General features: G+C 49.5%; 1 protein-coding gene across 17 annotated transcripts in view; it reads left to right on the top strand.

Moving 5' to 3' along the window:
- Positions 1–25,858, top strand: part of PRKCB (protein kinase C beta) — a 386,628-nt gene that overhangs the window by 185,224 nt on the left and 175,546 nt on the right. For all 17 annotated transcript variants that reach the window (XR_014840537.1, XR_014840535.1, XR_014840536.1 and 14 more), the window contains exons 4-5: positions 13,815–13,926; positions 16,849–16,977. Coding sequence is in view for 2 of the 17 variants with exons in the window: in XM_021086460.2 (XP_020942119.1) it covers positions 13,815–13,926; positions 16,849–16,977 (241 nt within the window). In the remaining 15 variants the exon portion in view is untranslated. The remainder of the gene's footprint in view (positions 1–13,814; positions 13,927–16,848; positions 16,978–25,858) is intronic.

The following is a 25,858-nucleotide window of genomic DNA, read 5'->3' as shown; positions in this document are numbered from 1 at the left end:
CTTTTCCTCGACAGCAGTCGGCAGGGTACATCTGTGGAGTTCCCATCGTGGCTCAGCAGAAACAAATCTGAGTAGTATCCATGAGGACGAAGGTTCAATCCCTGGCATCACTCAGTGGGTTAAGGATCTGGCATTGCCACGAGCTATGGTGTAGGTCGAATATGCAGCTTGGATCCCACGTGGCTGTGACTGGGGCGTAGGCCAGCAGCTGTAGCTCCCTTTGGACCCCTAGCCTGGGAACCTCCATATGCCATGGGTGTGGCCCTAAAAAGACAAAAAAAAAAAAAAAAGAAGAAAGTGTACGTTTGTGTTTCTCTATGGTCTTCTCCCTGCTAGGCTGGGAGCCCATGAGGACAGAACCTGTGTTTTATTTTTCTCACCCAGCACCTGACCCATGGAAGGCACTTAACTAATATTTGGTGAATAAGTGGATAAATCAATTAGTTGCTGGGAGTTCTCTTGTGGTGCAAGGGGTTAAGGATCCAGTGTTGTCACTGCAGCAGCTTGGATTGCTGTTTCTGCTGCAGGTTGGATCCCTGGCCTGGGAACTTCTGCATGCTGTGGGCATGGCCAAAAATAAATAAATTAATTAAAATTAATGAATGAATTCCTTTTTTTTTTTTTTTTTTTTTTTTTTTTTTTTTTTTTTTTTTGCTTTTTAGGGCCACACCTGCGGTATATGGAAGTTCCCAAGCTAGGAGTCGCATTGGAGCTGCAGCTGCCAGCCTAGGCCACAGCCACAGCAATGCAGGATCCAAGCCACCTCTGTGACCTACACCACAGCTCGCAGCAACCCTGGATCCTTAACCTAGTGAGTGAAGCCAGGGATCAAACCCACATCATCTTGGATACTGATCGAGTTCATAACTGCTGAGCTGTAACGGGAACTCCTGCTTATTGTTTTTGTGGAGGAAACTGGTGCCAGAAATCAAGACTGACATTCAAGGAGTTCCCATTGTGGCTCAGTGGTTAACGAATCCGACTAGGAACCATGAGATTGCGTGTTCGATCCCTGGCCTTGCTCAGTGGGTTAAGGATCTGGTGTTGCCGTGAGCTGTGGTGTAGGTCGCAGACGTGGCTCGGATCCCAAATTGCTGTGGCTCTGGCATAGGCTGGGGGCTACAGCTCCGATTAGACCTCTAGCCTGGGAACCTCCATATGCCGCAGGAGCGGCCCTAGAAAAGGCAAAAGGACAAAAAAAAAAAAAAAAAAAAAAAAAAAGACTGACGTTCAAGAGGTGGAAACAGAAATGGGGTCTATGGGGAAAAGTTACAGCTGGGTAGAAAGAGGGATGCCCTAGTCAGCAGTAATTCGTAATGAATGACAAATAGCTGGTGTTTATTAAGTGCCTGCTCTGTGTCAGGCAACTGTGGAAGTTTTAAGTAATTTACTCCCCATAACTATCCCAGGAAATAAATACCATTACTGTCCCTGATTAACAGAGGAAGAAACCAGAGTATGGAAAGCTTGGCCAAGCAACACAGCTCGTAAGTGGTGAAGCTGGCTTCGATCCAGGCAACCCGATTTGGAGCCTCACCTTTTAAATGCCCTACTAAACCTCCTCGTCATGGGAACTGTACTCTATATGAGGTTGAGGGTCTCCTGACCTAAGCCTCACCTGCTGGAAAGGATGCGGCTTCTCATCCCCTGCCAACTCAGGCACCACACCGGAGCTGAATCTGCAGGTGCCATGCCTGATGCCTTGAAAGCCATGTAGAGCAGGAGCTGGCCTGTCCACCCCCACAGCCTTCACGAAGAGGGAAGATGCAACCAAAAGACATAGAGTGGTAGAGTGGATTAAAAAAATAAATCAATAAAAAAGAAAAAAAAGAAAAACAACCAAGAGCCAATAATATGCTGCTTACAAGAGAGCCACCTTAGAGCCAAGGACACACGTGCATTGAAAGAGAGGGGATGGGAAAAAGGTATTTCAGGCAAGTGGAAATGACAAGAAAGCGGGAGTCACACTACTCATGTCAGACAAAATAGGCTGAAACAAAGGCCATAAAGAAAGATAAGGAAGGATGCTATTTAATTATAAAAGGATCAATTCAAGAAGAGGCTCTTATACCCATCCATATATATGCCCCTCATATAGGAGGACCCAAATACATAAAACAAAGACTAATAGAGGAAGGAAAATGGCTCCTGTTTGCTGGAAGAATGACAATGCCCACTTTTACCTGGGGTGGGTCTGTCCTTCTCCCTGAACCTCGGTGAATGGACACAGCCATTATTTCCTGTGATCTCCCTCAGCTATACCAGTTGTTTGGTTGTAATAATTGGAGTTGAGATCTGGCAGGAGTTATAAACTCAAATGCCTGCAGGGACCAGCCAGGTGCAGGTGGGTTGGGTGGGGACCGTGGTGATTTGCAGAGTGTAGCCCCACAGGAAGGGCGTGGTCAGAAGTTGGGTCCCGCCCAGGGTTGCCATCCAGAGAGCTGGCCCAGTGTCACCAGTTCTGAGCTCTTCACCAATGTGCTCTGCACATCTGGGGGATACAGGCCCCCCCATAAAACTGGGGCTCCTCACTGATGTGAGTCCCAGCCAGAGGCCTGGAAATGCTTCTTTGCAAGAGATTTGCATGTATGCCCAGGAGGATGGTATTACCAGGTTAAGAATCGCTGACTTAGCTAATGTATTGAAATCACTTGTCAAAATCACATATAAATCCTGGAAAGGAGAAGCCTGGCTTAACACGAGGGACAATGCAGAAAAGGGGGAGTTTCTGTGGTGGCTCAGCCAGTGAAGAACTCGACATGGTGTCCATGAGGATGCAGGTTTGATCCCTGGTCTGGCTCAGTGCGTTAAGGGTCTGACATTGTTGCAGGTGCATAGTAGGTTGAAGATGTGTCTTGGACCCAGCATTGCTGTGGTGGCAACATAGGCTGGCAGCTGCAGCTCTGATTTGACCCCTAGCCTGGAAACTTCCGTATGCTACAGGTGCAGCCCTAAAAAGAAAAAAAAAAAAAAAGAAAAAGATTAGGGGGAAAAAAAAAGACATTTCTGCAAGCACACAAAGGGAGGCTCAAATTACATGAGAATCCCCCTCCCTCTCTTTCTCTCCCCCTGCATCAGCCTCCCCCACGCCCTTAACTGAGCTTCAGCCTCTAGGACTGTGCAGTTCCTTGTTCTAAATTCTGATTGGCTCAGTTCTTACTTCAAAAATTGCACATCACTGACCAGATCTTGGTCCATTCAGCCCTGGCTGGAAGCACCAGGTCGGATGCTCTGCTGCCCACTGAGCTGATGCTGTGGGTGGGAATTTTTCTAGAAGGGACCATACGGAGGGCTGGCAAAGATTAGCATTTCTAGTACAGTCTGGAAGAATATGTGGGTGACAATAGCTGAGAAAATCTTGAAATGAATAGTAATGCCGGGGTAAGGTTAGTGGGTATACAATGCAAGTTTTTAGGTACTAAGATATCATAAACCTATGGTGTATTCAACTCAGATGATACTGAGGCAGGAATAAAGAGAACGTTTAGGGGAGCATAAGAGAAAATTTTAAAATGAACAAAGGACACAGGAGAAATTGGAGTATATGATAAAAGTCATTTTGAATCAGCATGAGAAGATGCATTCTGTGCATGTGTGGTTATGACTTGCTAAATGTTAAGAGGAAAATTAAGCCTTTCATCAGGAAGCTCCTGCGAAAATGAATTTCAAGGGAAATAATGATTGCAGGGGAGAAGTGAAACTGTAAGGGGATGAAAAACCTACTGGGAAAGACTTTCTAAATATAACAGCAGGGACAGAGTCCATAAAGGAAAAAAGGAGAAATTGCACTCTTTTCATTTTTATTTTTGGCCACACCTGCAGCCTTTGGGAGTTTCCAGGCCAGGGATTGAACCCATGCCACAGCAGCAGCCTGAGCCACTGCAGTGACCATTGCCAGATCCTTAACCCACTGCACCACAAGGGAACTCCAAAACTGAGCCTTCTTTAAACACAAACAAATACTTGTGATGTTAAATGTTGAAAGAACATCAAGAAAATTAAAAGGCAAATGAAAAACTGGGAAATATATATCTCATAGATGAGTGGCTAATATTCTTAAAATTATATAGGAAATGTGTTACAAATCATTTAGAAAGAAACGAACGTGAATTTCAACAAAGGAGGAGTTCCCGTCGTGGCTCAGTGGAAATGGATCCGACTAGGAACCATGAGGTTGTGGGTTTGATCCCTGTCCTTGCTCAGGGGGTTGGGGATCCAGCGTTGCCATGAGCTATGGTGTAGGTCACTGACCCGGCTTGGATCCCAGCAGCTACAGCTCTGATTAGGCTCTAAAAGCAAAAATCAAAATACAAAAAGACAAAGGATATGAACAGAAAATTAATGCTAACAGTGACTATTTAAAAGTATTTATTTTCACCTCTGACTATTAGGTAGTTTTCATGCAGTAGGCCATTGAGCTCTCCCATCAACTTAGGAACTAGATACTATTAATATCCTTTTTTTCTGGCCACACCCAGGACGTGCACAATTTCCAGGGCCAGGAGTCGAAGCTGAGCCACCTCAGTGACAATGTGAATCCTAAACTGCTAGGCCGACAGGGAACTCAACATCCCATTTTCAGATGAAGAAACTAAAAATTATAAGGGTTAAATAGGAGTTCTCGTCATGGCTCAGTGCAAACGACTCTGACTAGCATCCATGAAGACGCAGGTTTGATCCCTGGCCTCACTCAGTGGGTTAAGGATCCAGTGTTGCTGTGAGCTGTGGTGTGGGGTCGCAGACACAGCTCGGATCTGGCGTTGCTGTGGCTTTGGCATAAGCCAACAGCTACAGCTCCAATTCCACCCCTAGCCTGGGAACCTCCATGTGCTGAGGGTGTGTAGCCCTAAAAAAAAAAAAAAAAAAAAAAAAAAAAAAAAGAGGGCTAAGTAATTTGCTTGAGTCCAAAAGCTAATAACTGCCAGAGCTGGATGTTGAGTTTGAACATGGCTATTAATTAACTCCTAATATTGACATTGATTCCAGTGCAGATGGTAACCCAGGAAATCGTATTTAAAATCCTACCCAAGTTGACACAACAGAAGCTTGTCCTTAAATGAAACAATTACTTATTTGCCCAAGGGGTGGAGGGAGTAGCGGGCATGGTATATCAAACCATATCCAGGCACACGTCTACACAGCGATACCACTACTATTAACTCTCTTCTCCAGGAACAAAATGCACGATATTCACCAAAAATGTCCCCCTTTCAATTGTGGGGGGCCGTATGTAATTACAGCATCTAACATGCTACACCTTTCATGTCCACAGAGTCTCAGACCACCGTTGCCCCAATTAAGATTTCCCTGCCTCTTTGTCTCTTGAGAGTTTTATTTGCAGTTCGTGACACCTGGCATGGTGGTACCTAGATAGACATGAAAAAATTCTACTTTCTTTTTGGGGGGGAATAATTTCCAACTTAGAATTTTCTTTTTCTTTACACTTTATGTATTTGCTTGTTTGTTTGGTTTTTATGACTGTACCCGAGGCATATGAAAGTTCCAGGGCCAGGGATTGAATCGGAGCCGCAGCTGCAACCTACACTGCAGCTGCTGCAATGCCAGATCCTTTAACCTACTCTGCTGGACTGGGAAGTGAATCTGCACCTCTGCAGTGACCAGAGCCGCTGCAGTGGGATTCTTAACCTGTTTTGCCACAATGGGAACTCCAAAATATATTTTGTTTTCTTATTGAAGGATAGTTGATTTACAATGTTGTGTTAGTTTCATGTGTACAGAATAGTGATTCGGTTTATGTAAATTATATATATATATATATACATATTTTCAGATTCTTTTCTTTCTAGGTTATTACAAAATATTGAATACAGTTTCCTGTGCTGTATAGTAGATCCTTTTTGGTTATTTATAGAAATGTGTTTAATGTTAGTCCCAAATGCCTAATTTATCCCTGTCCCTCTTCCCCCAAAAGATTCTACTTTCATCAAAATGCTCCAGAGGTATAAACAGAGAAGTCATATTCCCTGACCACTTTGCCTGCATAGACAAACATTTATATTAGCCTCTCTCTGTCTCTCTCTCTCTCTTTTTTTTTTTTTTTTTGCTTTGTAGGGCTGTACCTGAAGCAGATGGAGATTCCCAGGCTAGGGGTCAAATTGGAGCTATAGCTGCTGGCCTACGCCACAGCCATCACAACACAGGATCCGAGCCGCGTCTGCGACTTACACCACAGCTCACGGCAACACTGGATCCCCAACCCACTGAGCAAGGCCAGGGATCAAACCCACAACCCCATGGTTCCTAGTCAGATTCATTTCCGCTGCACCATGATGGGAAATCGTGTGTTAGCTTCTCTTAAAGCATCTCCTAGGGTTTGTTTAGGCAGGTATGAGTAATTTAGAATACACTCTCTTATCCCACCCCACTTTCTCACCCAAAGGTAGCACGCAGCATATGCTCTTCTGCATGTTGGGTTTTGCTTTTTCTCTTTTTTGATTCCACTGAAACATATACCCTTAAGGGAGTTTCCTGGTGGCTCAGCAGCTTAAAGATCTGGTGGTGTTGGAATTCCCATCGTGGCACAGCTGAAACGAATCCGACTAGGAACCATGAGGCTGCAGGTTCAATCCCCTGGCCTCGCTCAGTGGGTTAAGGATCCGACGTTGTTGTGAGCTGGGGTGTAGGTCACAGACGCGGCTCGGACCTGGCATTGCTGTGGCTGTGGTGTAGGCCAGCAGCTACAGCTCTGATTAGACCCCTAGCCTGGGAACCTCCATGTGCTGTGGGTGGGTCCTAAAAAGCAAAAAAAAAAAAAAAAAGATCTGGTGTTTTCACTGGTGGGTCCAATCCTGCTGAACTTCCACGTGCCATAGGCACACACAAAAATTATATCTGAATCTTTCTACCCTTTAGATGTTTCCATATTATACAGAGAACTCCTCACTTTTATATCTGAATAGTAGTCCATTGTGTAGCTGCATTATTATTTCTGTAATCATATCCATACCTGCATTTGGCTCATTTAAAATCTCTTGCTGGAGTTCCTGTTGTGGCTCAGCGGTAATGAACCTGACCAGTATCCATAAGGACTAGATTCAATACCTGGCCCCGCTCAGTGGGTTAAGGATCTGTCGCTGCCGTGAGCTGTGGTGTAGGTCGCAGATGTGGCTCAGATCCCCCTTTGCTGTACCTGTGGTGTAGGCTGGCAGCTACGGCTCCGATTTGACCCCTAGCCTGGGAACTTCCATATGTCACAAGTGTGGCCCTGAAAAGCAAAAAAAAAAAAAAAAAAAAAAAAAACCTCACGAGTTGTCTATTTCATTTTTGAGGTGTATTAGGAAAGACAGACTTTGCACATCAATCCGACAAGTTCACACTCTTAGAGAATATTATTTTAAAATAGGTCTAAGTAAAAATGGCATGCTGCGTTAAAGTACCAAGGAAATAATATTATTGGGAGTGTGTAGATGTGCAAAATTATGACAACTCAAGCCTGAAGTTTGGGAGGTGTTGCCCTGAGTATTTTTTTCTCTTTGGAATAATAAAACCAAGAGCCTGTGTGGAGGGCATGGTGCTGGGAGCTTTAATCATCCCAGCCAGTTGATGAGGTAGGCACTGTTTTTATCTACACTTTATGGACAAGCAACCAGAGATGCAGAGTGGTTCCGTCGCCTGCCTGAGGCCTCACAGTTAACCCCAGAGCCCACGCTTGTAACCTTCCTTCTGTTCTGCCAGTATTTCCACCTAGAATCTCTGAGATCTCTTTGCCTGTCTAACCTCCTGGAAAAATGTACCTGGGGGGCTTTGGGGGGTATGGAAAGGTCCAGGGAGGACGCAGGCTGCAGGTACAGGCTGCTGTGACTTCCTGCTCTGACCGATGCTGATGGCATGTGGTTTCTTGGCTTTGGTGTTTCAGCTCAGCTTCCTTATTCCTGCAGCTTTGCCTCAGCTCAGCCAGATTTCAGCCCACCTGTGCACAAAGCCACACAGCCCATTCAGACCGAGAGAGGCTATTTTAGGTTTTGCTTTAGAGGCTTAAAAAAATTTTTTTTTTTTTTTTTTTTTTTTTTTTTTTGCTTTCTTCCTCCTTAGCTGCATGTGCCTGGAGTCAGGTCAGGTGATAAATTGAAGATGCTGGGCTGGGATCTGCCTGCCCTTTGGTCCTGGGGAATAGGTGTTCACGGGGAAGACTCTGGTTTGGGGGTGAGGATGGGGAGCTCCAAGGGCCCTCACGCTGCCTGGTGCTGCATTTGTATGGGGCGAAGGATGTTGTCATCTGTAATCCCCCCCACCCCCAGCACGCACACCCCCCATCAGGTGGGAGACCCTCTGGGAAGGTTCCAGGTGAGGAGGCAGCCAGGTGACATTCAGGTGTTTCCGCTCTGTTGTCTGCATCTCTGGAGCCTGCCTCTAGTCCCGGCTCTCCTACTTCCTTACTTCGTGACCTTGAATATGTTACTTCGCTAAGCCTCAGCTGGATCATCTGGGTACCAGGATAATAGTAACCCCTCCTTCGATGACCATAATGAAGATTTAATGATGTGCCATGGAACCCTTAGCGCAGTGCTTGGCAGAGAGTCTGCTGAATCCATGGTGGCTGTAAGCATCACAGCCATTGATGATCATTTTGTTGATATTATTTGGCAGTCTCTTGGGTCAGGATCACAAGTGGAAAAACACTTGGAAATCCAAGAACATCTAGAACAGAGAGTGATGGAGCTCAACCTCATAAAACAGCGGGGAGCGGCATCACAGCAGGACTCTCTGGGAACTTGATTCCTGTGGTGGGAGGGGAGCTGGCCAGGGACCCTGGGAATCAAGCGGTGATGCTGGGGTAGGGATTCAAAAAGTTCAAACTCATTTAGAAAGCCCTTGGCACTGAGCCGCCTGAACTCATTGAGGCATGTAGGGATGTGTCCACCTGTGGTTGGACTGTGGGGAGAGAGGATGGGGAGTCTGGCAAAAGTCACAAACCCGAATTCCTACAGGGGCCAGGTGGGGAAAGGAAACCAGGGCAGCAGGCAGGGCGTGAGACAGTAGGGCGTGGTGGGGACTGTGGAAAACTGGGAAGCTTATCCTTTATCTAAAGGGGGCCGTCCCTGCTCAGCCCACAGGAGTGTGCATCCTGTGTTGCCACAACTTGTGATTTTTTTCCAAAGGAGCCGGAAATCTACATGTTTTTGTCCGACATTTAAAAAATTTACTCAATGAATTTATTTCTGTGATGCGCCACGTGGGCCAAGGATAGCTTGTTTGTAAGCTTGGTGTGGCCCATGGGGTCCACGTTGTGACCTCTGAACACGAAGAAGGTCCCAGGCCAGGGGTGGGGGTGGGCTGCAGGTGCACTGGAGGGGGTCCAGCCAGTGTGGCCGGGGCTGGACCAGCTGACCGTAAAACAAGATGCAGGGAGGGATGGAGCACAGGTGGGTTTTGGATCTTTCTTTGACTGGGATTGAACCAGGACCCTCGGACGAGTTCTGACATAGCAGGCACGTGGCTCCCTGGATTCATCCTGGGTCAATAGCCACAGCCCCGGAGGCTGGGAAGGGAATGCGTGTTGGCTAAAAGCAGGGCTGGTGTTTAACCTGTATTCACTGGCACTGCTGTACCAGTTGTAGAAAGGATGAAATCTTTTTCAGTTAATTGGTAAGTAGCCACTGGGCCCTCGGAGACTCTTCCTCCCACCCCCACCCATCCATCTCACCCCCTACCAGCTAGCTTCTCCCCACCCCACCTGGCCAAGATGCAGCCACTAAAGGGTTAACTGCCAGCATGACTGGGCCCTGTGGTCCACTCTGATTGGTCAGTGGGCAGGGCTTGAGCCAAAGTGATTATAAATATCTTAGCCCAGGCATTATGCCAGGGGCTCCTGGCATAAGTAAACCCACAATAAATGTTAACTCTCACTCATTAAACATTTACGGAGCACCTTCTGTATGCCACGTACTGTGTATCTCCTGGTATATGATGGAGAGCAAAATTCCCTCCCGTGGCTAGCGTGAGAGAGATGTGATGAAACACACAGTTACAACACAGTGGTTTAAAGGCTATGATGGCAAAGTTGCGGGGGGCCGAGTGTGTGGCAAGTATTTCATTTTGATTTTTCTCCGCCATTAAAACATAAGTTCCAGGAGGGCAGTCATCCTGTGTCCTTTGCTCGCAGTTTTGTCCCCAGGGCCTAGGAGGAATCTGGCTCTTAGAAAATATTTCCTGGGTGAATGAACAAAAGAAGGCAGGAAGGATGTGCCAGGTAGTGGATCTGAACAATGAGGCATTGATGAATTTGAGGGTTGAGAAAAGAGGGCGTGCCCTGGTGCACCCCAGTGTGGAAGCCAGGCAGACCCAGGGTGAGCTCCAGCTCTGCGGGGGGCCAGCTGGTTGACCTTGACAAGGTCTTACTCTCCAGTCTGGGTTCCTTCCATCATCACTGAAATGGAAATGAGTGACACCTTCCACATGGCTGTCACTTGGCCCATGGGCAGCTCCCTATCAATCTCTTTTCTTTTTCCTTCCCTTTCGTTGTGCCACTTGGCATCTCCTGCTGCTGAAGAGGCATGCTGAGAGGGAGAAAGTTCTTGATAGGATGTGGTCATGGTCAGAGATGCTTGAATCCTTCTCTCCGAGACCCCACTGAGATACAAGCATGGAGGAAAGTGCAAAGACAGCAAAGAGCAACTTTATTGTTAGTGGGGGGTTTTGCCTCAAATCTCAAAAGAAGATGCCCTCAGGGACTCCCTTTTTCTATACTGGGTCAGTCTAAGGACATTTAAAACAGCGCCAGACCAATTCTTGGTTCCTCTAAGGTCACGTATCAGGGAGCCCAGAAGGAGCACAAGAAACCAGGAGGAGGAACTTACTCTGGGGCTTGCAGTGGAGCTCATCTAGGCTACGCATGCCCGACCTCTTTAGGGGGAGACCCTGGGGACCTGGCCCCAACCTCCTGGCAGAGGAGAGAGCTATTGGGAGAGAAATAGAAAGGTGGCCGGAGAAGCTTTTAAAGCCTTTCAAGCTCCACCCACTGAGGCTGGGCCAATCAGTGTCTTGGAATCTGACCAATCAGATAGGTTCTCCTCCTTAGAGGCTGAGTAGGAGGAGTGAGAGAAGCCCTGAGCGCCCCCTCAGGCCAATACCCATCATGAACTGGTGTTTCTTTCTACGTGGATTTGAGGCACTCATTTTTCAATTTTAAGGTGAATTCTCAAAGGTCAGGTACATGGGAAACGTTTTATAGCTCTGAGCCCTGGGACTCTTTTCAGGAACGGGATGTGTGTCTTAGCCCAGGCATGGGAGCCTTTCGCTTTTGTCTTGGGATTTCCAAGCTCTGCTGTTACTGCTGTGGTCCTCAATCCTCAAGCAGAACAGGTGGCTGCTGGAGCCTTTTTGCATCCTGGCAGCCCTGCAGGGTCCCGTGGCCAGAGCAGAGCTGACCCAGCTTCTTAAACTTGGCCATTCAGAACTGTGCAAGGGTCATCACTTCGTCTTTCTGACCCCAGAGGCTTGGAACATCGGAAGAGAAACTTTGTAGCTCATTAAGATGCAGGAGTTCCCCTCATGACTCAGTGGAAATGACTCTGACTAGAATCCATGAGGATGCAGGGTTTGAACCCTGGCCCCGCTTAGTGGGTTAAGGATCTGGCATTGCTGTGAGCTGTGGTGTAGGTCGCAGATGTGGCTCAGATCCTGGCTGTGGGTAGGCTGGCAGCTACAGCTCTGATTCAGCCTGGAAACCTCCATATGCCGCAGGTGCAGCCCTTAAAAAAAAAAAGGAGAAACTGCCACACCTTTTTTTTTTTTTTTGGAGGGGCTCTACCATTTTGCACCCCCTGCCCCCAGTATTTGCAAACGTTCCAGTTGCGTTTTCTCCTCTCCAGCCCTTAATGTTGTCAGTATGAATTTTCTACCACTTCAGCCATTCTAGTAGGTATAAAGATTATTTTTAAACTTTGAACGTAACAGTTTCCTAAGGAGAAATGCTTATCATTTTAATAGCACAGAATTCGTGCTTATTCTCTTTACTTGCTTACTTGTTCACTTTCTGTCTCTGTTACTAGGATAACTTTTAAAAGGCACCTGCATCAACTAACAAATGTGGATGGATGGGTGGATGGATGCATGAATGGTTTAGGGAGGAGGTGGGTAGTGTATAGCAAAGGCTAGGATGTCCGATCAGCCCTGGGTTAGAACCTTGGGCCCGTTCACTTCTGTAGTATACTCTTTCCCAGAGAAAGCAGTTTCTCAGGCTGGGTCGAGAAAGAGAAGGAATTTTAAAAATTTATTTATTTATGTTGCTTTTTAGGGCCACACCCATGGCCTATGGAGGTTCCCCGGCTAGGGGTCAAATCAGAGCTACAGATGCCAGCCTACACCACAGCCACAGCCACAGCCACAGCCACGCAGGATCTGAGCTGTGTCTGCGACCTACACCACAGCTCATGGCCACGCCAGATCCTTAACCCACAGAGCGAGGCCAGGGGTCGAACCCACAACCTCATGGTTCCCAGTCGGATTTGTTTCTGCTGTGCCACGACCAGAACTCCAAAGAGAAGGAATTTTTGTTGTTGGTGGAGCATCTCTTGGAGGAGAAAGACCTTGTGTAGTGCCATAGACTCATGAAAGGCATGGCACGCTTGGGAGTATGACCAAGTCCTGGGTCCTGAAAACATAGTTGGGATCACGTGGGGGATGTATTCATAATAATACGAAAGCTTATACTGCTTACTGTGTGCCAGGCGGGTCCAAGCTCTCTACTTGGGTTAATTCACTTATTCTTCCTCATGCTCCTGTAAGCTTATAGTGCTATCACTCTCTCCATCATACAGACAAGGACAGTGAGGCACAAATAAATAACTTGTTCCAAATCATGCATCTAACAAGAACCCAGGCAGTTTATGCTCCACTGTCAGTACCTTTCAGTAATGCACTGCACTGCTAGGTTACAAAGGCCAAGTTAGTTAGTTAGGGAACAGCAGAAGCTGCTATAACAAACACCTCCCCGCCCCCCATATAGTGACTTGAGGAAAACAGAAGGTAGATTTTTTCGGTCAAATGTGTGTCCCAAGGGACAAAGTCCAGGGCTGCTGGGTCCAAGTTTGGGTCCAAGGTGGTCACGTCCACATCTTACCATCTTCCAGCCCGTGCCAAGGGACACAGGGAGCCAGGGAGGCTGTACATCTTCCTTTTAAACACGTATCTCCCATGGGCTAGATCTCGAGCTGCAAGGAGGCTGGGGCATGTGGTCTTCAATGGAGCAGCCATGCTCTCTGCTAAAACTCAAGGGATCTGTTTTTAAAAGGAAGAATGGATATTGGAGGAATGCTGGTAATCTCTGCCACCACCTACTGACTATGCATCCTGAACTCTGAACTTTGAACTCTGTCCTGTAGGTGATGAGGCCCTAGCAAATAGCCTCTAAGGGGGGGAGGTTTCATGCCCGGACTTGGGTTTTAGATCACTCCAGGAGTTGTTCAGAGGACGAAGGAAAGAGAAACAAGGAAACCTGTTGACTTGATGTGTCTGGCGTTTTGTTTGCTGTCTCTGGAGTCCTTGCTGGAGGCAGGACTCAGCAGCCTGGTTTCCCAGATAGAGGACATGCAGGCACAGTGAGTGAGTGTGCTGGGGTGGGAATGGGCGCTGTCAGTGGTCTTAGTCCATTCATTCATTCATTCATTCATTCAGTGACTCTTTATCAAGCGCCGTGTCTGGGCACAGGACCCTGCCAGTGGTCCCAAGAGGTACACGGAACGCTGGGGGCCAGGTTCCGTTTTTATTAAGTTCTCCAGTGATGCTCAGTGCAGTGTGACTTCTTGGCATGCCACTCTGATGCCAGTCTCTTTGTTGGTTTCTTTGGACCTTAGGACCCCCGGAGCAAACACAAGTTCAAGATCCACACGTACTCCAGCCCCACGTTTTGTGACCACTGTGGGTCCCTGCTGTATGGACTCATCCACCAGGGGATGAAGTGTGACAGTAAGTACTCAGTCCGCCTCTGCTGTCGGGGCGCCTCCCCCGGGGTCTGCAGCACCTTCTTCCGAGTGCAGGGTAGGCTGGGTACCACTTGTCTGTTGCAGGGTAACGGGAGCCATTTGTTTAGCTCATGATGCTGCCAGGCTGTCCTTTGGGTCTGGACTGCCCTTGCTCATGCCTGTGTGGTCGATTAGTGGGTTGGGGTGGGTATTTGTCTGCGCTTGGAGGGCCTCACCCGCATGTCTGGAAGGATGGCTGGCTGTCACATGAGTGATGGGGATGACAGGGCCACGAGTCTTTTATCCCAAATGGGCTAGCCTAGACTTGCTGACATGGAGGTCCCACGTTCCTTAAGAGGGCAAGTCCCACTGAGCAAAGCGAGTCACACAGAAAGGTTCACAGCCACTGTGAGAGGGGACACAGGGAGGCACAGACACATCGTGGCCGTGCCTGCAGCCATGCACACAGCTGTTTCCAACACTGATATGCAGCACTGAGGCTGTTCTTTGCAGAGAGAAAAGACACCCGCGGTTTATACCAAAAGAGGGGAGAGGGTGTGATTCTCAGGCCAGGCTGGGGCGGGAAGAGGCTGGAGAGGGCAGGACTCCTCTTTATTAAAGAAAGGACTGAATGGCCCATGGGGTGGGACAGCCAGCAGGCTCTGAGAGCTGCAGCTTCCCCTGCAAAGGGACGGGGCGAGGACAGGGAGCTCCGTGCTGGCCGGGGGCCTGTCGACCTATAGCAGGCAGAGCCGTCACGAAGCCAGACTGTCTGAGGACAGAGGGAGAAATCCTCAGGGGCAGAGAGTGACTGAGAGGGATGGATGTGGCTTTGGAGGGAGCGGAAGGGAGGGAGAGAGAGAAACACACAAGTAGAGACAGGTGGATGCTGGGGCGGGGGGGAGGGGTTGGGGGCAGATGCCACGTGGGTCCAGGTGTAGGGGGCGCCCAATGAAGCTGCAGAGGGACCCTGCACCAGAGAGACTCCAGCAGAAGGAGGGACGGAGGATGAACCAACAGACACAATGACTGGAAGTGACACAGAGGTGCGCTCACACGGGCTCCTGTGGGAGATGCAGAGAGAGCAGAAACAGAAACACACATGGAGAGACACACACACACAGAGATGGAGGCAAAGAGACGTGATGCAGAAACTATTCCCCAATGCATCTGTGGTCCCAAGGCATGTGTGGGTGCGTGCGCGCGCGTGCGCGCACACACACACGCACACACAGAGGAGCAAGGACCAGGAAAGAGACAAACGCCAAGATGGGTACTGAGAGACAGGCGGGCACAGACACAGGGTTAGAGCCGCAGAGACACAGTAGAGATCGGAGCTCCCAGGCAGACACTTGATAGAGGCTTGCAGGACACCGACTCTTCTGAGCTGCCGTGGGGCCCCAAATTTTTCTCAAGGACAGAGAGGGGTGGGATGGGGGCACTTGAGCTGACACAGAGCCCTGAATTTGGGCGCTCAGGTTCCAGGGGGCTCTCCCTTTCTCCTTGCTCACCGTCCTCCCCCCACAACTCATTCCCAGATTTGTAATCTGCCTGCTGCCTCCTGGAGCTTGGGCGGGCTGAGAAGGGGCGCCCTTGGCACCCCCTGCCCCTGGTCGTGCCCTGCTCCTAGCTCCTGTGGAATCCCCTGGAATGCAGACCCTGTAGGGGGGTGATCCAGCCTCTCCTCCTGGCTGCTCAGACTGGAACAAGGGGGCCCCTTGGGAACACTGGACTCCAGGCACAACTTCCTGGAGCAGCCATGGTGCCAAAGAACTTGGGGGAAACCAGCTACCCACTGAGAGAAGCACAGAGGCCCCGTGGGGGTGGGGTGGGGGGAAAGGGGGCATGCGTTTATCAGATCGCAGAGAACCCTTCAGAGTGTCAGGTTCAGTTTGCAGACATATTTCATTCATCTTACCCTGGGTCTATTTTTTTTTTTTGGTCTTTTTTTTTTTTTTTTTTTTTTTTTAGGGCTGCACTGGTGGCATATGGAAGTTCCCAGGCTAAGGGTCGAATCAGAGCTACAGCTGCTGGCCTATGCCACAGCCTCAGAAACTTGGGATCCGAGCTGCATCTGTGACCTACACCATACCTCATGGCAACACCGTATCCGCGACCCACTGAGTGAGGCCAGGGATCGAACTTGCATCCTCATGGATACTAGTCGGATTCGTTTCCACTGAGCCATGATGGGAACTTCCCCTGGGTCTAATTTTTTTTTTTTTTTTTTTTTGGTCGCAATTAGTTACAGTGGATATCGTGGGTGCTCTGCTCAGATCCCAAGAGGATGCCCCTTCCCAGAGGGTGGTTCATGACCAAAGACGGGCAGATGCAGGGTTGCAAAGGCCTGGTCCTCTTGTGTCAATTCCCCGACAACTCTGAGAGGTCACCTGAGGATGGGCGCTCCCCTTACATCGCACGTGGGCCAGCTGGCAACTCCCCTTCTCCGATGCTCTTTCCAGGGAACCCAGCCTATGAGCCGTCAGTATTAAAGCATCGCGAGATGTCACATACAAATCGGGATTCCCGCTTCGCTTGAAAAATGGGAAAATTTTGGCTTCCGTCAGGGCTCTGCCTGAGGGGCTGCTGCATCCCGGTGGTGCAAGCCCACCCACCACACCCGCAGCTTCCCTCCCTGGGTTACCTGCCGCCCCGGGCACTGAAGTTGGTGACTTTGGCTTCAGAGCCATTGTGGGTGTGCGGGGTGCCTTAGCCTTCGGGGAAGATGGACACGGTCCACCCCGTCTGTCCATCAGGGCCAGGGGTTGGGGGGCTGAGGAGGAGTCTTGAAGAAGTCCTTCTGGTGAGACTCGGGCAGGGCAGGCTGGTCTCCGCCAGTCCGGGAGGGAAGGAAGGGCACAGGAGGGGGCCAGCCTGGGCCAGCCTGACCCAGCCTGACCTGTGCGTCCTCTCTCTGCCCCCGCAGCCTGCATGATGAACGTCCACAAGCGCTGCGTGATGAACGTGCCCAGCCTGTGTGGCACAGACCACACGGAGCGCCGCGGCCGCATCTACATCCAGGCCCACATCGAGAGGGAGGTTCTCATCGTGGTCGGTAGGTGGCGCTGGGGCTCCCGCGCCGGCTCCGCTGGGTCCGCACCTGGCAGGACCAATGTATTAGGGAAAGGGAGGCGGATGAAGGGGTGGGCGGCGCTGGGTGGGGAGGGAGGAGCGGTGCCCCTGCCCACCTCCCTTTCAACCGCTTCCGTTACCAGCGCCTCCCCACTGTAAGCATCCTTAGAAACTGCATCCCCGCAGAGCCACGCTCCCAGAACCTCTCAGCTTCCTCACCGTTCCCCACTCTCCCCTGGCCCCCCACCTTGTACTCTTTCCCTCAGTATCTTTGGCGTGTGCAGGTCTGTCTTTCTTAAAGACAGAGGAGAAGGGATGCTCGTTTCTTTCCCAGGCGTTTCCAGTCTTGAACACCCAGTTTGGGAGAGTGTTATATCCTGGGGAGGAGGAGGCGTGCGCTGTGCATCCCTGAGGGCTTTCCACGGAATTGAAGTTCTTTCTTTCTTAAACCCGATGGGGGCTGTGCTGGTCCCTGTTCTATTATGCTCTGTACTTTTTGCACTTCTAAATTGCTTCATGATAATAAGAAAGAGGTAAAGACAGAGACAGTCTGCTGGAGAGATGCAGGGACCAGGGGACTAGCGGTGTTGGTTCCTCCTAAGGGAACATTCATGGAATACTTGGCTCTGAGGCGTGCAGCTCAAACAAAAGGGAAATGCATCTGCCCTGGACGGGTAACTCTTCAGCCATAAAGCTACGGTAAATCCAAAACTGAGCTGGACTAGAGTAGGACTAAAACTTTGAAGGAATTCTCTCCCCAAAGGCTTGTCTCAAACTTCTTGCACTTGATAACTAATTAATTTCAACAAGTTTTTATGACTTGTTATCTTAGGAAACTGATCAGGGAAGGGATGGATTTTGCAAAAATTGATCTGGGGCCAGGGAGCTGTTGCACAGCTCTGAAGTGCTGAGCCTACAGCCCATAAAAATCGAAACATACCCTTGTAAAATATAATCGCTGTTTTTAAACTGAGGTTTGTGACACCCAGTGAGCTTTTAAGGGACATGTATTTCTTTGAATCGCTTTTTTCCTCTGAAAGGAAGCCTAGTGGCTGACCTGACTTCTTCCCAGCGGACTTGCCTGAGGGTCCCTAGAGGAGGAGACGCCTCAGAAGCTGGTTTCTCCCACTGTCTAAGCTTCCTGGGCTGGAGGGGCAAACATGAGACCCTGCTGCCCTCTACTGTTATTCTCTAGGAACTACACCAGCTCTTATGGTACCTGGGGCCGCGGGCCTTGAAGGATGTTCAGAGCTCAAAAACAAACCACAGAATAATGCCCTCAACGTCCATGCCTTGTTCCCATCATATTAAAGAAATAATGGGGAGTTCCCTGGTGGCTTATGGGGTTAAGGATCTGATGTAGCTGCTGCTGCAGCTCAGGTTCAGTCCCTAGCCCTGGAAATTCTGCATGCCACAGGCGTGCCCCCCCCCATAATAATAAATTATGTGACATGATAGGGGTGTTAGCTAATACCAGGGAGGTAGTCATATTGAAATATACAGATGCATCAGATCAACACATTGTACCTTAAACTTACACAATGTTATCGGTCAATGATGTTTTAATTAAATAGAAAAGACTTAAATGTTATCTCTTTCAGTCCTCACATTAGCCTTGCGAAATATCTACTAGACTTGTTTTATTATTATTATTATTATTTGGTCTTTTGTCTTTTTAGGGCCACACCTGCGGCATATGGAGGTTCCCAGGCTAGGGGTCCATTCGGAGCTGCAACCGCTGGCTTATGCCACAGCCACAGCAATGCCAGATCTGAGCTGCGTCTGTGACCTACGCCACAGCTCATGGAAACGCCGGATCCTTAACCCACTGAGCAAGGCCAGGGATCGAACCTGCAACCTCCTGGTTCCTAGTCAGATTCGTTTTCTCTGCGCCGTGACAGGGACTCCTAGACTTATTTTATGAATGAAGATATGAAGCTCAGAGAAGTTATGCTTCCAAGAGTTCACACCATCTGTCATCATCATCATCATACAGCCACAGCTAAGATTTGGGTTTTTTAATGTGTCATTCACTCTGCAGAGCCTTTTATAGGCCATATCTGGTTTAAACTTTTTCAGCAGGAGTTCCCTTCGTGCTCAGTGGTTAATGAACCCGACGAGGATCCATGAGGATGTGGGTTCCATCTCTGGCCTTGCTCCGTGGGTTAAGGATCCGGCCTTGCCTTGAGCTGTGGTGTAGGTCGCAGATCCGGCTCGGATCCTGTGTGGCTGTGGCTGTGGTGTAGGCTGGCAGCTGTAGCTCCAATTCGAACCCTGGCCTGGGAACCTCCATATGCCGTGGTGCAGCCTTACAAAAGCAAATAAATAAATAAATAGAAAGTTTTTCAATAACTCGAACAAGCTAAGTAGTAGTATCACTCCATCCATCAGGAAACAGGCTCAGAGAGTTATATACGTCATCACTGAGGTCTATTTGATTATGAAGTGTGATATACTAAGTTTGTTTTTAGTTTAGTTCCCTGCAACAACCCTCCGCCCCCCACACCCCTCATTTATTCCCTTTGTGGTTTAGCTAAGTTATCTCTTCTATGTATTTCCTGGGGACTTTGTTTCCTGTGGTCCAAGATGACGTTGCTTCAGAGTCAAGGTCAACATCTCCTGCCTGCATCACAAAGGGGCGCTGTTGTCTTGATCACAAGTTAATGATTTTCAGGCAGCCCCGTTCCATGCCTATGAACGGAGGGGTCTTCGTTTCCTGTGGCTGCTGTAACAAAGTACCATAAATTGGGGGCGCTTAAAACAACAGATATTTATCCTGTCACAGTCAGGGAGGCTCGAGTTGGAAGTCAAAGAGCTGGCAAGGTTGGTTACTTCTGGAGGGCTCAGCCAGAAAGTCTGTGCCATGCCTCTGTCTCAGTTCCTTGCAGTTGCCCAAAATCCTTGCCGTTCCCTGGCTTATAAATGTATCATTCCCATGTCCACCTCCATCACCCCATGGTCTTCCCTGTGTGTCTCTGTGTCCAGTTCCCTCTTCTTCTAAGGACACCAGCCATTGGATGAAGGCTGCCCTAATTCATTTGATGACATCTGGCGAGAACATGTCTCCAAACGTGGTCCCATTCACAGCTTGTGGGAGAAGGACTTGAATGCATCTTTTGGGGAGGGTCAACCCACATCAACGGGGAGGAAGGGACATGGGGGCTCCCTGAAGGTTAGGGCTGGAATATCTGCTTGCTTGGGGTTCTGATAGCACTAATTGAATAGTTACCACAATGTCTTAGTAGCACGTGGTGGTTTTGCCGAGTGCTTTGATATCACGCCTCCCAGGGGAGGGCTTGGAGTTGCCCGCACGCAGAAGGGGAAACTGAGACTCAGTGAGGCTGGGTGGCTTGTCTGAAGTCACAGGCAGAGCAGCCATGCACACCTGGGCCACCTGACTGCACCTGCTCTTGCCTTATCACCAAGCCGGGCATGGGCAGTACCTGGCACAGGATTGTTGATTGACTAATGACCGAAGCACCCGATGCTTTGACAGCCATTCTCTAAATAGAGAGCCGAGATGGAGATTTTTTTTTGTTCAGATGATTTATAAGGGCTGCTCCTGAGATGAGGGTGAGGATGGAGCAGGGAAAGCTGAGTGTGATCTCCGGGGGGGCCAGCTTCGCCATGATCCCAGGGAGCCACGCATCACACATCCCAGCACAGAGCCAGCGCCCCCTGGAGGCAGGAAACCTTTCCGTCAGGGTCAGAGACTATGTTCGACTGACCTGTGTCCCCCCCCAACCCCGAAATCCATATGGAAGCTCTCGCCCAACAAAATGGTGTTTGGAGATGTGGCCCTTTGGGAGATACTTAGGGTTAGAGGAAGGCGGGGTTCTGATGATGGGCTTGGTGGCTTTATGGCCATGCAAGGGCACAGCAAGCCAGGAAGGGGGCTGTCATAGGGAACCGAGTCGGCCTGCACTGTGGTATTACACTTCCTGCCTCCAGAGCTGCGAGAAAGAAACATCTGTTGTTTAAGCCACCCAGTCTCTGGTGTTTGACTGCAGCAGCCTGCGCCGACTAAGACAGTTGTCTTTGCTACAGGCTCCCGGGATTGGGGGTGGGAGGGTGGTGTTATCTCCTGGGCTCCAGGGCTTCTGTGTGGCCGAGGACAGCCATCTGGATAGGATGGCAATGGTGAGCCCTGATGGGCCAGCAGGCAGGCAGCCAGGAAGAGGGGTGCATTGGCCAGTGTGAGGGGAGCTGGGCAAGATCCAGCTCACCTGGGTACCCCTCTGATCTTCCAGGCATCCTTCTGGTTTCATTGTTGGGACTCCGGTCCAGGCCCCAACTCCTTGAGTGCAGCCAGACAGATGGGAGAGGAGAGAGCCCTTCCCAGCAGTGCCAGGCCAGGTGTGGGCTGGCATAGATCACTCCATGTCATCCAGACCATAGAAGCACGTCCAGTTGGGGCTTGCCCACTCACCTGCCCAGGCCGCCTCACCATTTGCTCTGCATGTCCCCTGCTGTTTGAAATCCCACCATGTCCAGGGCCATCAGGCTACAGGTGCTTCCGAAAGATCTGAAAGTTTCCTCATCTCCTGTGGCTACTGGAGTCCGGGCTTTAGAGCTGCTTATTGGGGAGCTTGCCCAGAATGGAAACCCGCCCAGTTCTCTTCCTTTAAAAAGCGCATCAAGGAGTTCCCATTGTGGCTCATCGGGTTACAAACCCGACTAGTATCCATGAGGATGCAGCTTCGGTCCCTGGCCTCGCACAGGGGGTTAAGGATCCATTGTTGCCGTGAGCTGTGGTCATGGCTCAGATCCTGTGTTGCTGCTCCGATTGGACCCCTAGCCCAGGGACTTTCAGATGCCGTGGGTGCATCCCTAAAAAGCAATAAATGAATAAATAAAATAAAAAGCTCATCAGTGGTTTCTCATTGCCCTTGGGCAGGCTAGCTGTAATGGGGTGATCTCACTATTTATTGTTTCTTTGCTTTTTTTTTTTTTCCTTTTGGCTTTTTAGGGCCATACTCAAGGCATAGGGAAGTTCCCAGACTAGGGGTTGAATCAGAGCTACAGCTCCTGCCCCACCCCGCAGCCACGGTAACATAGGATCCAAGCCGAGTCTGCGACCTATACCACATCTCACGCCAATGCTGGGTCCTTAACCCAGTGAAGGGGACCAGGGACCCAACCCACCTCCTCATGGATCCTCGTTGGGTTCATTACCACTGAGCCACGATGGGAGCAACTCCTTGCTTTTCTTTTGAATCCTTCATCCTCTCCAGGCTGCACCCACCGTGAAACCTCTGCCTACTCTGTTCCCTCAATCTGGAGTCTTTGCCGCGTGTCTTCTTCCAGCAGGTCCCTCTTCCCCTCCTGTAGGTCTCAGCTCATTCTCAAAGTCAAGGAAGCTTCCCACGACCCTCTCTTACCGGAGACATTCATGGGACCCTGAGCTTGAACTTGTATCTCTTGTGGTTTTGTGTTGTGTCTGCATCTTCCGCTGGGCTTTGAGCGCCAAGAGAGCCAGGCTGTGTCTGCTTTGACTCCTCACTCTACCCCAGCCCCTAGTGTGATGGGCGTTATTACATATTTGTGGAATCAGTGCGTGTATGTCTGAAGGAGACACTGCTAGAGGATCCTTATAGATGCCAGGATTTCACAGATGATCCCCAGACCAGTGCCTTTTGAAGGGAGGAGCTCAAGTTCAACAGATAATCCAGTCCACGGTATCATTCTTTTATTTTTTGTCTTTTTAGGGCCGCACCTGCGGCATATGGAGGTTGCCAGGCTAGGGGGCCCATCGGAGCTGTTGCTGCTGGCCGACACCACAGCCACAGCCATGCCAGATCTGAGCCGCGTCTGCGACCTATGCCACAGCTCACGGCAACGCCAGATCCTCAACCCAATGAGCGAGGCCAGGGATTGAACCTGCAACCTCATGGTTGCTAGTCGGACTCGTTTCCACTGCGCCACGACGGGAACGCCCACAGCATCATTCTTAAAGGAAGGGGACCACACGAAATCCTAAGGACCAAGTCCAAGGTTAACAGCAGGTATTACTGAGACTGGGACCCACCTTTTGGAGCCATAACTGCCCTTGTTCCTGGGTAATGTAGAAAAGACAGAGAGCAGAGAGACTTGGAGACTCACAGGAAAACATTGGGACGTCAAGATGGCCTATAGTGTCATGGGAGCAGGCAGTACCATCAGAAGCCGTGGTCAAAGTTGTAAGATGCTTCTGGAATTTATGGAGCCCATTTCCTGATGTATAAAATCCTTCCCTTTCAGGTAACATAGCAATTGATATCCCATTATTTACATTTCTTTTCTTTTTCATTTTCGTCTTTTTTCTTTTTCGGGCCACACCTGTGGCATATGGAGGTTCCCAGGCTGGGGGTCCCATCGGAGCTACAGCTGCTGGCCTACACCACAGCCACAGCGACGCGGGATCTGAGCCACATCTGCAACCTACACCATAGCTCATGGCAATGCTGGATCCATGACCCCCTGAGCGAGGCCAGGGATCAAACACACAACCTCATGGTTCCTAGTTGGATTCGTTAACCACTGTGCCACGATGGGAACTCCTACATTTTGACCTACATTGCAGCCATTTACAAATCCTTAACCACATCCATAAGTATATCTCACAAAAACACGCTGTTCTTGGGGTTCCTGTTGTGGCTCAGTGGGTTAAGGACCTGATGTTGCCTCTGTGAGGACATGAGTTCCGTCCCTGGGCTTGCTCACTCTCTGTGGGCTTTTGGATCTGGCGTTGCTGTGGCTGTGGTGTTGGCCAGCTGCTGCCGCTCCAATTGGACCCCTAGCCCAGGAACTTCCATATGCCACAGATGCAGCCCTAAAAAGCAAAAAAGTAAAAAGTAAATAAAATAAAAAGCTCATTGGTGGCTTCTCATTAGGCTAGCTGTAATTCTACCCCTACCCTGGGAACTTCCATATACTAGGGGCAGCCTTAAAAAAAAAAGAAAAAAAAAGGAAAAGAGAAAGAAAAATGAGTTGTTCTTACAAAAAGCAGAAAGAGCAATGTTTTGCATGTCTCTCTTTGAGGCACTCATTCACTGTTCCTGGCATTGTGTTGTGCTGTGCAAAACCTTCTTAGACTGAAGCATCTCCCAGAAAGACGTGGGAACTCCCAATATTTGGTATTTAAATCCTTTCCAAGAGCTGACATCCATACATCAAAAGAAGCAGCACACCAAAGAGATATCAATTCTTGACAGGCTCTTGGGAAGGGTTGAGAATCACATGCATCTGTACCCCAGATTCCAGGAGAGGTTTTAAGAGTTCTTAGGAGAAGGGAAACAGACGTTGAAAGCTCCCAGAAGCCCTGCTTGTTATATAAAGAACTGTTTCGGGAGTTCCCACTGTGGCTCAGCAGTAACAAACCCAACTCGTATCCAGGAGGATGCGGGTTTGATCCCTGGCCTCGTTCAGTTGCCATGAGCTGTGGCATAGGTTGCAGATGAGGCTGGGATCCCGTGATGCTGTGGCCGTGGTGTAGGCGGGCAGCTGTAGCTCTGATTTGACCCCTAGCCTGGGAACTTCCCTATGCTGCAGGTGCAGCCCTAAAAAAAAAAAAAAAAAAGCATACATTAATAAATAAAGAACTCTTTGCAAGTAGAGAAGGGTTTGTCCATCGTGGGGACTCCACCAAGGAGGGACAGGGAAGAGTACAAGCATACCTGTGAGGGTCCTTCGCCTGCGTATTCTACATGGGTGTCTTCCTTCTGAAACCAATACGGTGGGACAAGACCAGAAGAACTAAGTGCAGACTGTACCTGAGGTGGGAGCTGGGGGACGTTTGGGGCAATGAGGCATTTACAGTGTGAGAAAGGTGGCCCCTTGTCGGTAGGAGGGTGGGATGGGCTCAGTCAGCATTGCTGTTCATCCATTCATTCATTTCGAAAGGGCTTCACTACCAGATTGTATGCAATGACAAATGAGATTCTTGTCTCTGCCCTCGGGGAGCTCACAGCTTAGTGGGAGAACCAGACATAGGTAATTACATTGCAAGTGGCAAATAGTGTGATAATACCATGGGAACCCCCAGAGAGCCTCCTGAAGCTTCTTGAAGGAAGCCATGGCTGAGTTGTGTCTGTAGGATATATAGGAGATGTCTGGGCAGAGCCAACTTTGGGTCAGAGTAGATAAGAAAAGTAATATCGGAGTTCCTGTCGTGGCTTAGTGGTTAAAGAATCCGCCTAGGAACCACGAGGTTTCGGGTTCGGTCCCTGGCCTTGCTCAGTGGGTTAGGGATCCGGTGTTGCCGGTGAGCTGTGGTGTAGGTTGCAGACTCGGCTCGGATCCTGCATGGCTGTGGCTCTGGTGTAGGCTGGTGGCTACAGCTCCCATTCGACCCCTAGCCCGGGAACCTCCATGTGCTGTGGGAGTGGCCCTAGCAAACGCAAAAAAAAAAAAAAAAAAAGAAAGAAAAAAAAGAAAAGTAGTATCGGCAATGTTTCTTGAGTTGTTCTTACATGCCAGGGGCTTTACACAGATCCGTTCCTTCGTCTTCACAATAACCCTCTGTCATAGATACAATTATTGCTCCCATGTTATTGCTATTATTATTATTTTCTTTTTCGGGCCGCATCTGCAGCATATAGAAGTTCCCAGGCTAGGAGTGGAATTGGAACTGCAGCTGCCAACCACAGCCAGAGCGACACTGGATCCGAGCTGCGTCTGCGGCCTATACCGCCGCTTTGTGGCAGCGCCAGATCCTTTACCCACTGAGGGAGGCCGGAGGTGGAACCCGCATCCTCATGGATACTATGTGGGTTCTGAACCTGCTGAGCCACAGCGGGAACTCTAATGCCCCTGTTTACCTGTGAGGAGATGGAGGCAGAGCCAGTTAAGTAACTGTCCCTGGCGTCACCCCATCTAAGGGATGT

The sequence above is a fragment of the Sus scrofa genome, chromosome 3 (genome assembly GCF_054392235.1).
Source record: "Sus scrofa isolate SSC_HxYL_T2T_F1_AM1 chromosome 3, Sscrofa_HxYL_maternal_Yorkshire_Landrace_v2.0, whole genome shotgun sequence".
NCBI classification, from domain to species: domain Eukaryota; kingdom Metazoa; phylum Chordata; class Mammalia; order Artiodactyla; family Suidae; genus Sus; species Sus scrofa.
Note: the sequence above shows the minus strand (reverse complement) of the source record. Positions and strands in the feature narration are given on the sequence as shown.